The following is a 13,202-nucleotide window of genomic DNA, read 5'->3' on the forward strand; positions in this document are numbered from 1 at the left end:
GACATAGCATTGCACCTGACTCATTGCATACTGGTCTAGTAAACCTTCGACTCAATAGTTTCTGATTTTGGAATCCTCCAGTTATGCCTTTTAAAACCAGATACAGGTAGGTTTTAATATCGCAAGCTGAACCAGTCCACAGCCCTGCTTCATTACAGGCATTAACAACTCTTGCATGCAGCTGGGTATTGCAGTTACTACAGCAGCAATGGATTTGCTCATTGTTGATTGATTACTGCCCTGCTAGCTGGTGCCATGGTAACTGTAAGCATTCTGAGTTTCAAATGCCAGGTATACAGTGAGATCCTAATTACTCTGGTATATTCACAGTAGAGGGATTGATGAATAATTGCTAAATAAGTTGCATTGACCCCCTCCCTATCACCACAATATAACACCCCCACCCCCCAATCTGCCTTCTTGATAGTGCCTTTCTGCTTCTCAACGTGACAGCAGTTGGATTGCGAGTCAAATTCACAAGCAGAAGGGCATATGTCAAATTTCTCTTGCACTAAACTTTTAGTTTTTTATTTTGCAAACCTGCGGCCAAGATGGGTAACAAGTAGGACACAGACAAGGATTGAAATACAGAGAAAGAAAAAGGCACCGCAGAAGGTTTGAGCTTGAATTCAACATCCGAGCCCTATTTCACACCACCTACACAAGAACTGCCATTTACTGAGGAATTCATGTTTTAACGAGGATCTTAAAGGACAAGTCCACCTTCATATACATGTAGATTGAGTGAAGGCAACAATATCAGTAGAACACATCAGTGAAAGTTTGGGGAAAATCGAACAATCCATTCAAAAGTTATAAATTTTTAAAATATCTGCGCAGTCACTGCTGGATGAGAAGACTACTACAGTGCGTGATGTCACATGCGTACAACAATATAAGGAAAATAAAAAGAGAATTTCACAAAACTTTACTTTTTTAATATAGTGCACATTTCTTCGACTTGTTACTGACATATATGTTAAGAGTAATATTTTTCCCCTGCCCTCTGAATGAGAGAAGTGGAGTGTTCTTTTGTTATGCAAGAAAAATGGAAATATGTTGAATTTTCCTTATTCTTTCTTTCGGAAAATAGCATTCAACACAGACATACTAAAGCTTTTCTTTCTTTTTTTTTTTATTCTTTCTTTATCTCGCTGTACACATGTGACATCACAAGCTATAGTAGTCTCCTCATCCAGCTGTGACTCAGCAGAAACTTCAAAAATTCATAACTTCTGAACGGATTGTCCGATTTTCCTCAAACTCTCACTGATGTGTTCTACTAATATTGCTGCATTCACTCAACCCACATGTCTATGACGGTGAACTTGTCCTTTAAAGTTACAACTACATTAGTTATATCAGTATTGTCACTATATCAGGGTACAAAAATACAGAGATACAGAGAGTTGGGACCCGCAAAATCACCTTGTTGTAAGTAAGAAGGTTATGTTTTATCTGACCTCCTTATAACGAGGATCCAATGTACAGGAACTGCAGCTACCACGGCAACAGCTATGGGCAAACAGCCAATCATTCGTTGAAGGGTTGTTACTCGTTGCTATGGCAGCTGTGATTATCACTGTAGCTTAGAATTATTCATGAAATCACACAAGTGGAGCCCAGGTGATGTGCTGAAAGTGCTGGTGGACACTCATCGCCTATCTTGGCAAGAACTTGGGGAGAGGGAAAGGCTATTCTCGCAACACAAGTCCAGTCCCATCTATTTCGTAATGCCCAGATACTAAAACCACTCTCAAGGGCCTGTTCACATATGACACATTACATGCTTAACCCTGTGTTTGCTTTGAGTGCTCCATGGCACTGAAAACCCCAACAGCATTGTACACCCTGTTCAAAGTGCCTGGCACACAAGGGGTTGAAAGGAATTCAACTTCAAAAAATATCTCAGGGTCCTGCAGCTGCTTGGTGACATATCATTCCACACAACACATTGCTTTCTGCATAATTCTACCACGATGGTAAGGATAGATTTTCATTCCGATACTACCCTCGATTGAACATGATCACACAGGAACATCATAAATAACATTGCTTGTCTGTTAGTTGTTTTTTTTTTTGTCACTACATACAGAAAGAGAAAAAGACGCTGGACGTTTCCTTTTCTCATACATGGGGCAAGATTTCGTCGTCGCTGTCGTCGTGGAATTCGAATGGGTTTCTCCTCGTGTCCTTCAGGAGTTCCTCGTCCTCCTCCCCGCCAAAGCCGAGCAGGGATCTCGATTGCGCCCCGCCCTCCACCAGTTCCTCTGCATCTCCATTGGATAGCTGATGGCAGAAGGAGAAGAGGGGGGGCGGTGTTAAAGTGGACCTCCGGATTAAGACTTTTACATTTGAACAAAGTTATACTGAGTACAGAGTTGCAGAATTTATAGTGACTGGGATGAGGAATAGTAATATTTTCAAAATTTATAACAAAATGCAATGAACGGGGAAGATGACACGGCAGCCTCACCATAAGAATGCTTGAGTTGGGGCTCAATGAAGTAGAACGAAAGAAGAAGGCATGCAAAGATTCTACACAGGTGAACTTGTTAAGCAAGCAGTATTGTAATGGAATAACACTGCTACATTTCTGAAATATGTGAGGCTCATATGTCATCAACACTGTTCAGTGTAATTTGTTTACGATTTTCAGACCATTGGTTTCTCTGCTCAAGGACCACAATAAATTCCACAGGTCTACACATGGAGCTGATGATTTATGTACTACATGATGTGAAATTATGAAAATCTTCTGTAATGCCCCTTTAAGCAGTAACATCAGTGGATGGATGGATAGATAGATCGGCAGATTGGTGGACTGATTGGCAAAACAGTGGGTGGGTCAGTGGATATTTGTTCAGATGAAAGGATGAAAGAAGGGATGGACATATATGCAGATTGATGGACGGACAAATAAATAAGTGCGTCAATGGATAGCTGTTAAGATGGATGGACAGAAGGACAGAAAGATAGATATATATGTAGATGGATAGATGGATTCATGAAGAGATGAGTGGGCAAATGAATAGAAAAGCCAACTGATGGATAGAGCGGTACACGGATGGATAACTCAGCAGGTGGATAGACGGATGGACGGATACATTGGTGGGTAAAGGTAGAAGGATAGATGTTCAGATGAAAAGAAGAATGGATAGATGGATAAATGGATGGGAAGACAGATAGTTGTTCAGATGAAGGGATTGATGACAGATGGATAAATGGATGGGTACACAAATAAGTGAGCAGATAGATAGGTATGTGGGGGGTAGAATGGACAGACAGAAAGACAAGTGGTTGAATGATCAAGCAGATAGGTTGATAGACGGATAAACGGGAGATGGACAGGCAGGATTGTGATTATGATACAGTCAAACCTGCCTTAGCGGCCACCTGTCTATAGCGGCCACTGAAAAATCCCCCCAAGAGAAAAGCCCTGTTAAGGACCCTGTGTATGGTGGCCACCTGTCTAATGCGGCCAGCGGCCACAAATTCTGTTTCCCGCCGCCACAAATTTTGTTTCCCGCGGTAGATTCTAACCTGTCTACAGCGGACACAGAGCTGAGCCAATAATTCAGCGTGTTTTTCTGCTTTGTAGCCGTTGTCTGTTACCGATTATGGCGCTGATGATGATAATGAAGGATAGTATGACTATTGGGACTTAACTGTACGCGAGCGTAAGCAGCAAGCTGATCTCTAATGGCTATAAATGTATTTTGCAAAACTCGTCATGACATTAACCAAGCTATCAGCCTGCCAAGAACTTGTCTTATGATAAATATCCCCTTCACAACTAGCTCTGAACAAGGACTCTATCATGAAAATTTCAGATGCTGATGATAAATCTCTTCTTTTGTCAAGTATCATATCAGGGTGGATTTACTGCTAGACATTTTATTAGCTCTTAGGCACTGATAAAATCTACTTTATCATGAAAATTTCAGATACTGATGATATATATACTTTTTTTGTCAAGTATTTTATCAGAGTGGATTTGCTGCTAGACATTTTATTAGCTCTTAGGCAGCGATAAAATCTATTATATTCCACATACTAAGAATGTTGCAATAGGATTGGTCCAGAGCTGATCACATGATGAAGCGGAGTTTTGCCCATCACATCACCTGAGAAGAAAAGTTCATTACACTCTATGTTGATAGTCCCTTTTGTTTCAATGATCTCCACACAGTCCACACAGTCCTAACGCAAGATGAGTTAGAGCGAAATAAAAGTGCATTGCACTGTGGACTATCATGTGACCTAGGTCACTTGATAGTACACAGTGCAACGCACTTTCACTTTGGTACAGCGCGGTGCGCGCAGCAAATTCATTGTTTTGTCATCTACGCACACACGTAGCCTAAGCCCTAAGGATACCTAAAGACAGCTAAAACGGTTTCAGATGTGGAATAAAATGGGAATTTCTAGGACCCTAGCTGTGGAATATAAAGCAAATAATCAACTTTTAGTTTCAGGCAATGAGACAAACTATCACTTCCTCGGCGATCTGAATGTGTACGCTATCTTTCCTCAGCTGCACTTCGGAAAGATAGTTACATCCAGATCGCCTCGGAAGTGATAGTTTGTCCCATCACCTTCACCAACGTTGATTATTTGCTTAATATCCAGCCTTAAAAAAAAAAAAAAGGGTTCACTTTTTCTGAACGAGGGTGTTTGTGCAATGGTGGAAGGGGGAGAGTGGGACTGCAAGGGGGAGAAATGGAGTGAGAAAAAGAAGCAAAGGAAATTAGGGTGTGTGTGTGTTGGGGGGGGGGGGGGGTGGGGGAGGCTTTTCACACTCACCTGTGAGTAGGAGTAGGTTGGGACTTTGGAGTACGCCCCAGGACAGCAGCACCTTAATCTCCAGTAGAGGGCTGACCTGAAACACACAGCAAGACAAATGCCCCAACAGTAACACAGGCTCAACGGAGGATATTCACACACATATACCACATACATGCACACATACTCATACTCACTTGATCGAGTACTTTATACTCATACTCACTTGATCGAGTACTTTGTGGCAATGTTTCTAGTTTAAAAAATCTGATGTGCACATTCCTGCATGAAACCAAAGTCTCAAACATTACTTTAATAGGGAGCTTTAGATTTTGACGCACGGACGGTTGAGACGACGAGTGCGCTGGACGTTCTCCTCTCCCCTGCGTCGTGCTGAAAAGTAGCTTTAGATTATGCTGGGACGCAACGTATGAAAAATAAAATCGCGCCCCCATTTGATCACTGCATGAAGTAGTTCTCTGCGTTGCAAACTGTGCGGACGTAAAAATAGCCCAATACGCGTAGTGAAAAACTCAGGCGACGCAAGCTAAAAATAGATCGACTTGATGCATGCTTCTGTGCACGCTCAGAACATGTTTTTCTCCTCTGAACGTCCGCGCGTCTAAGATCTAAAGCTCCCTATTATTAAGCTATAAAGAAGTTAGAGCTGAATTTAAGTGCTAAATGCCAAAAAAAAAGAAATAACGTGATAGATCTGGGGCCCGTTTCATAAAACTTGTCATCGGTGACAAGTTGTCATAGATGTGACAAGCTACTGAAATCCTTGCATCTGATTGGCTGAGAGCAAATTTGTCATAGAAATGTGGCAGTTGTCACCGATGACAAGTTTTATGAAACGGGCCCCTGATTTACTAAACTCAATGTTTGATGAGTTTGATAGCAAAACAGGTAAAGAGCCACTTCTAAACAATTTAAAGTCCATGATCAGATAGAACAAAATAAAACCTTTCCAGTGATACCTAATTTGTTTACATAACAAGAAACTTTTTTGAAGTAATGGTTAAAAAGCTTTGTTCTTTGTTTTTAGCAGCTTTAATCGCAAATATCTCAAAGCAACAAGAATTGCAGTGAACTTATTTTGCCATAAAACTATTCATTTCCTACAGTCGACAGTTTGAGAGTAGACTCTTTATAGGCATGGTGACACAATCTGTATTTCTTAACAGATCTCTTGAAGGTGACAGCACATTTCTCAAAATTTTGTATGTTGGAGTGTTGTTCTTGTTATTTTTTTCATTCCTTTGAGCATTATCAAACAACTAAACCAGCACAGTTCAGCACTTGCTAACATTGAGCCACTTCCAAACTAAACAAAGTTTCTAACTGAATGACCTTAACATCGAAGACCTTAACCGTAAGGATCTGATGTACGTGATAGCACATGTCATAAAACTTGCGGCACAACCAAACGGCCACGACAATTTCACACAAGCTTTCGTGGTGCAGTCATTACAAGAAGAAGATGAGGCCAGTGTGGATAAATCAACTTACCTCCGCTCCCTCTTGTGGAAAACGATCGCCAGGATGCAGAGGAAGATGATGACGAGCAGCACTGCGAAGATGATGGATGCCTTCTGGTGCTTGGCATCGACAATGTCATGGCTACCACCATCATCACCTGGTATCACACTGGGTGAGGCAGGAGGGATGGAGGGAATTTAAAAAAAAAAGAAAAAAAAAAGAAGAAGAAACAATACTCATCACGAGTCTAAAATAATAGTAAAAGTGGACATTTTTACACGAGTAATTTCTCATGATCGACCGGGCAAAATGAACTTTGCTTGTTTTTAATCTAGCAGGTCTATGTAAATGTAGTTCCATACAACGAGCTTGTGGTTAGTCTATGACCCCTGTGAGTGCTGAATTTCTTCCCGTAAGTGAACGCCTGCACGCAGATGCTCCCTATGAATGAAAAAGGAGTCACTGCACGCAGCACAGTGCGCTCCTGGATTTCACTGTTAGCTAACCAGAGTCATATCATCGATGCTAACAACCGTGCGAATGTAACATGTAGTTATGAGTTAATTTGCCTATCACTGACGATAATGTGCTAGTGTGAACGTGGCTAGAGATCAGATACTTACACTTTTCCTTCGATGCAAACCACAGACGTTAGCCACAGGAAGGTATACTGACAATTACTCGACTCGTAGTAGAACTCTGGTGCCCCCTGCAAGAGAAGGCAAAGAGGTCAATCATACAGTACGGTATTATCATTATTAACATTAGCATGGTCTGCCTTCCAGACGCCAGGGCGGACTTACAAAGAGCAGCTGCCGTTATTGAGAAAACTTGGCGCTCATCATAAGAGCATGTTTACAAAATTTGCATCGTCCTGTCTTGTATGATTTCTGATGGACTGATAAACAATGTAGATCAGCCAACCCACCTTTCTACAACACGAGAGATACATGTATTCTAAAACCAGTGTTTATTCACATTTTTTTTGCTCTGGTAATTTCTATGTGTCAATGCTCTCAACGACACACAAAGTTACACAAATACATTCATGCACGCAAACAGTTTCCTGTTTGAAATTGAGCATCATACTTACAGTAGTAACTATGAGCTTATCAAACTTCTTCAATATTGACAGTACAACAATGGAATAGTATCCGACCTACCACACTTGATATCAACATGCAACATGAATTACGATATGTTTTAAATGGCCACTATAGAAATGAGTGACATGACATTGACTTCCGCGACAGTTGCTCTGGTCTTAATTTCTCCATGGACTTAGGGTTAGGGTTGTGATAGGCTTTTAGGCTTAGTTTGATGTAAAGATTAGGGTTAGGGTTATGTTTGTGGGTAGAATTTATGTTTGGCATAGCGTGCAGATATTTCATGGAAGCAATTTTCACAGGAGCAAATGCCATGGAACAATACAAAATGATCAATGTTTGTGCGCCAGCAGGCTTTACATCCCCTCCAAACAACAAGGCAATGAGGACAAAGGGCCATGCCTCGGGGCACAACCCCTGCTGCCATGGGACTTGAACCAGGGACCTCAAGATTGAGTGTTTATGGTCCCAACCACTGGGCCACAACAGCTTCCCTATGATTTCCTCATCCTGTTGGGAAGTCATTGCACAGTGATAAAAACATTTTACTTGATACTTGATACTGTAATCCCTCTTGCAGCTCCTGGAAGCTATACTGGGATGAACTAACACATGTGTGTCATTGGGAGGTGCCACAGTTATGGCCTCTAGTTACAATAAAAGTGTGCGCTGTGTGAGTAAAATCTGAACGCATCCTTCTTTAAAGGATGAGGGATCCAGAAGAAGGCTGCAAGGTTGTAATAGAGGGGAGAGCAGCCTCTCTGAATGTTGTCAGGGTGGTGTACGCTAAAAGCAAAACGGATGGCAGACATGTTGGATATGCTCACCGTTCCCCTGTCGGTCTCGCACTGAAATATGACCGTGGATATCACGGTGTCTGCGTTGTCCTTGCCACAGCTGTTGGGTTTCGTCACGACCATTTCTATCAGCTCATCTGAGTAACAAGGATCGAGATGAAAAAAAAAAAATATTAGTTAATATGAGAAAAACAAACAAACAACAATCTGGTAAATTTCAGAAATTTCAGAAAATTCATGAGTAGAATTCCCAAACAGGACTTTTCATCCTTCTTGGTTGAATTCTGAATTAACCCGTTGAGGACGATTTGATTTCACTACAACACACATTTCCCATAGACACCTGCCCAAGTATACTAGGGACTTGTCTTCAACGGGTTAAGACCTGAGCATGCTGCTTTAGTGATCAGTGTTACAATCGGGCTAATTTTATGCTGTCTGGAGAACTAACCCTATAACAATAATCTCTGGAGAGCAGTACACATAATACTAAGACAAGATGTCAATGTACGACTTCATTTGCATTGTATAATTGATGAACCACAAGTTAAGTTGTGTGCCTTGAGGTCTTTAAATCTGAACGACAACAGCCCATTGAACAATTATTTAGGAAACAGGATATGCAACTCTGAATATATCACTGTTGTAAAGTAAATCATCCCATAAAACCTACCCCTATTTGATTGTGAACATACCTTTCTTAATACTGATCTATACAATATACTGTAAAACGAGGAATGTTCGCGTGCATGTTAATTTCCCGAATTTCGCGAGCGCGGAGATTCGCAAAATTAAAATGCACGCGAAAGTTCGTTTCTACACTATATGCATTGAATGCCAGTGGCAGTTCGCGAAAATTTCATGCCGTGAATATATCATGTTTTACAGTATTTGATTTCCATGCTGCCACAGCAAATGAAACTCTACATCAGTGCACTCAACAGACTTTATAACCAATTTATAACCAAATTCATCACCAATATCCGGACATGTTACACACTGACGATGAAGTCTTGTGATGATTCCACCAGCATACCTTCTGCGTAATACTTTCTCGTCGACCTCATCCCGACGTCGCGGAAGAAGTTCTTGTCCGATTTCTTGGTCTGGCAGATGGCTGCATCTGCGCACGTTTGAGTCAGGTTGCTAGGCAGGGCTTTGTCCATGGTGATGAAGTAGACGTAGGAGGACTGGGTACCCGACGCCTCCAGACGGCTATCGCCCTCTGCTTGCCACATCCTGTGAGCGGGAACAATGTTGCCATGACAACATGAACACACAACAACACGGAATGTACCACACACTGTGTCTATGTACAATACAATATACAGTATATACCATAATTAGATATTTTGGGAGCATGCTATTTCGTAAATTGAGACGAGTCGGACAATTATGCGAGCGGATGGATTTCGTGATCGAGAACCGTGGTGACGAAATGGGAAAGATGTATAACTGTTTACACTGATTTCCCACCTCCGTGATTATATACAGCCCATTTGTGTTAGGGGAGGTAGTATATTTCCCCCGAGTTGTTAATTTTGCAAATATCTGTCGACACATGAAATTCACAAATATGAAAAAACACCAACCACAAAATCTAAACTGTACACAGTATTCAATAAGAAGGAAAAAGAAACACATGAAATATCCAAAAACCAAAGACCCAATTAACAAAGTAATAATTATATCATATCCACGGTTCATATTTAGTCCAGGGAAAAAATCAAGCACAACATAAGAGTAGCTCGCACATGTGTCTATTAGCATGCATTCATTATCATTATGCATTCATAATGGGCTAGATTTAAACTAGTTTTGTGAATTCTGTCCTCCCCAAAAATCGACCTATTGCTAGAGGCATAAACACAAATGTACTTACGCTTGTTTCATTATCGGGCTGAAATCCATGACAACATTTGTTTCCGGATCAGTGATCTTCATATCTTTCATGTTGACTGGCACTCTGGAAAAAGGGAGGGGAAAGAGGGGTGGGGCGGGGTAAGTATGGAGGAAAAGTAGACTCAATTCAACCATGCAAGAAAATAAATTGCACATTGCCATAATCACTGTGATATCAGAATCCAGTGAACTGTATTCGTCAACTGGCCTGACTTATGCAGACTTCAATGTGTATCTACTTTGTATGGGTAATGCTTTGCTTTGTTCATGCAGTAATGTATATTGATGCAGAGATATACTACTACTACTACTACTACCACTACTACTACTACTACTATTACTACTACTACTACTACCACTACTACCACTACCACTACCACTACTACCACTACCACTACCACTACTACTACTACCACTACTACTACCACTACTACTTCTACTACTACTACTACTACTACTACCACCACCACCACCACCACCACCACTACTACCACTACTACTACTACTACTACTACTACTACTACTACTACTATTACTACTACTACTATTACTACTACTACTACTACTACTACTACTACTACTACTACTAATGATAATGATAATAATAAAAGTAAATAAAAAATAAATGTCATAATAATAATAATAGCTAGTTTTTACATAGCACATTTCACATTTGTCAAGCATCTCAATGCATTTTACAGACTATTACTACCCCGGTTACTGGATACATTTCCAACCAGCACTGACAGAGCTTATCCTCCACTCACATAGACAGTGGAAGGAATGAATATCACTATCAACTTTTCAATCACTGCAGCAGCCAACCAATGGACTGATTAATTAACCAAATTTCAAATAAATAGCCATCTTACAAAATCATTAATAAATGTGACATAAAATATGAGCAATAAACAAAGTTGCAACTGAAGTTAAGAACCTTGTATGGTCCTCTTTGAAATTTGAGAATGGAGTTCATAAAAACAGTCTATGTCAGCATTTTTTTTTAAATTTGAAACTACAGTGTCATCATCTTCTTTCTTCGGAAAAAAGAAATAACTGAAAACCTGGGAAGAAATTCTCCTACTTTTCCAATAAACTACACTCACCTTTCCTCTTTACATGCCACCGTAGACTTCCATTCGAAGCTGAATTCACATTTTCCTTCCACCACTTTTGACCTGGGAGAAATAACAGAGAGCGATTAGAAAATGGCACTGAACAAAGAATAAAGAGAGCTGCAAAAATTATAGTTTTTCTGAACGTTGCACTCCCAGTTTGTAGACCTTCTCTCTTGAGTCAAATTTACTACGAATATAGCAAGACACATCAGCCAACACACTTTATCTTTTGTGCTGAATAGTGATGGGGCTATTCTACAAACCAATAATGTACAATCATAAACTTTTGCACAATCACTTTTTCAAACTCGGCAGGGTATTTTGCGGATGGTCAGCGAGCACCTCAAACAGCTCAATACAAAATATTGTTTCTATACAATTTGATGTCAACATTGTTTCTATTTTGTGAAAATGCTGTGACAAAGAGTTTTTTTGCTCTCCAGAAAATTTATGAAATTGAGATACCAGGTCTCATCATATAAAGGATGTCATAAAAATGCGTGAAAAAAAAAAGGGACTGTCACACTCACCCTACAAACACAGGGTTGCCAATTTTGTTGGCGCACTTGAAGGTGATCTTGACGGTGCTCCCGGTGGTGGGGGTTCCGCTGCCGTCGCAGTCCGATACTTTCTCCCCTTCGCCAAAGGTCACCACTAGATCGGGCGTATTGCCTTCAGTTGAGTAAAGATGGGAGTTGAAAAACAGCGACAATAAAGATGACAAGAGGTAGTTCTTTCCTTCTTTCACACTGCCTTATGATAGTTGCAAAGTGATGTCAGCAGCTTTGGACAGATTCTTGTAGGTTTCATGAAATACTCTGTAATCTGAATGTTTTTTATATTTTTTGCGAATTTCGTGAGATGGGTGCCATTTGCGAATTTAAAAAAAATATGTGAAAATGTTAACTCTAATACCGACATGAATGTGACGTGCACGCATACATTTTCTCTGTTCATTCATGCATACCACAAATGTGAATTTAAGCACTTGCTTGGCAGTTTTAGCCATCTTTGTGTGGTCACACGCTTGCTCGCCAGTTGGTAGTAAAAAGTTAATGGGCAACAACCTAGGCGTAATCACACAAAAATCTTTAAAAAGAGACAAAAAAAAACCCTCTCCAAAAATCTGTCACCATACGATATTTCACGCCTGCGCAATACAAACTGAGGCAGCGGACAAATAACAAATAATAATCATTTATGTAGGGCATGTCCAATGTGACACTGATCAATGCACTTTACACTGTTAAAACGTCTCAATGATGAGCTCAGAAAGAATGAGGGAACTTTTTGAGATTTTGGGATCGACACGAATTCTCTTCATGAATAAACTTTGGTCAGAGAGAGAGGGAACATCGATGGAATTTCTCAACACTGAGGGCGCTATCACTTATATCATTACAAGGTGGCATTACGTGGCAAGATCACCCCCATGACACACCTGCATACTAGCAATTTGAATGAAACCAGGTGAGAGAAATGTGGCAGGTACAGCATTGCAAGAAATGAGACACTGTGCATAAAGACGGTCAATCTCTCACCACTAGTGGTCAGCTGCTGCGTGTATTCCATACCCAGGACGTTCACCTGACCGTCGGGGCTCTGTCGACACATGCCTGCCTGGGCCGAACATCCCTCCGGAGTGTCGTAGGCCGGCTGGCACAGGTTCATGTAGTACCTTGCAGAAGACATTATTTGCAGAAGAAATGATGACCAGACAATATAAGGAGAGAGAAATGCATCTTAAGGGATCGTACAGTTTTGGTTGAGACCTAATTTCAGGTTTCTAACATTTTTTTTGTGAGATAATGAGAAACCTCTTTTGAAATATGAAAGAGCACGTAATTCTATCAGGAATTCAATGTTTATTTGATGAAAATTGGTTTTGAAATGGCTGAGATATCCCAAATAGAGCAATTCTAATAAAGTGTGGGACCCACACTTTCTTACAATCGCTTTGTTTTACTTTGTTTTTGGATGTTTCAGTCATTCCAAACCCGATTTTCATCAAA

General features: G+C 40.6%; 1 protein-coding gene across 1 annotated transcript in view; it reads right to left on the reverse strand.

Moving 5' to 3' along the window:
* Window positions 1-1,860: 1,860 nt before the first annotated feature.
* The window catches only part of LOC140242408 (cation-independent mannose-6-phosphate receptor-like), a 66,581-nt gene continuing 55,239 nt past the window's right edge, over window positions 1,861-13,202 (reverse strand). The window contains exons 36-45 of the mRNA XM_072322143.1: window positions 12,732-12,868; window positions 11,721-11,862; window positions 11,179-11,250; window positions 10,053-10,136; window positions 9,207-9,409; window positions 8,201-8,307; window positions 6,891-6,976; window positions 6,298-6,435; window positions 4,807-4,882; window positions 1,861-2,289 (exon numbers count right to left, since the gene is read on the reverse strand). Of these exons, the coding sequence (XP_072178244.1) occupies window positions 2,128-2,289; window positions 4,807-4,882; window positions 6,298-6,435; window positions 6,891-6,976; window positions 8,201-8,307; window positions 9,207-9,409; window positions 10,053-10,136; window positions 11,179-11,250; window positions 11,721-11,862; window positions 12,732-12,868 (1,207 nt within the window). The 3' untranslated portion in view covers window positions 1,861-2,127. The remainder of the gene's footprint in view (window positions 2,290-4,806; window positions 4,883-6,297; window positions 6,436-6,890; window positions 6,977-8,200; window positions 8,308-9,206; window positions 9,410-10,052; window positions 10,137-11,178; window positions 11,251-11,720; window positions 11,863-12,731; window positions 12,869-13,202) is intronic.

This window comes from Diadema setosum, chromosome 19, assembly GCF_964275005.1.
Source record: "Diadema setosum chromosome 19, eeDiaSeto1, whole genome shotgun sequence".
Classification (NCBI taxonomy): domain Eukaryota; kingdom Metazoa; phylum Echinodermata; class Echinoidea; order Diadematoida; family Diadematidae; genus Diadema; species Diadema setosum.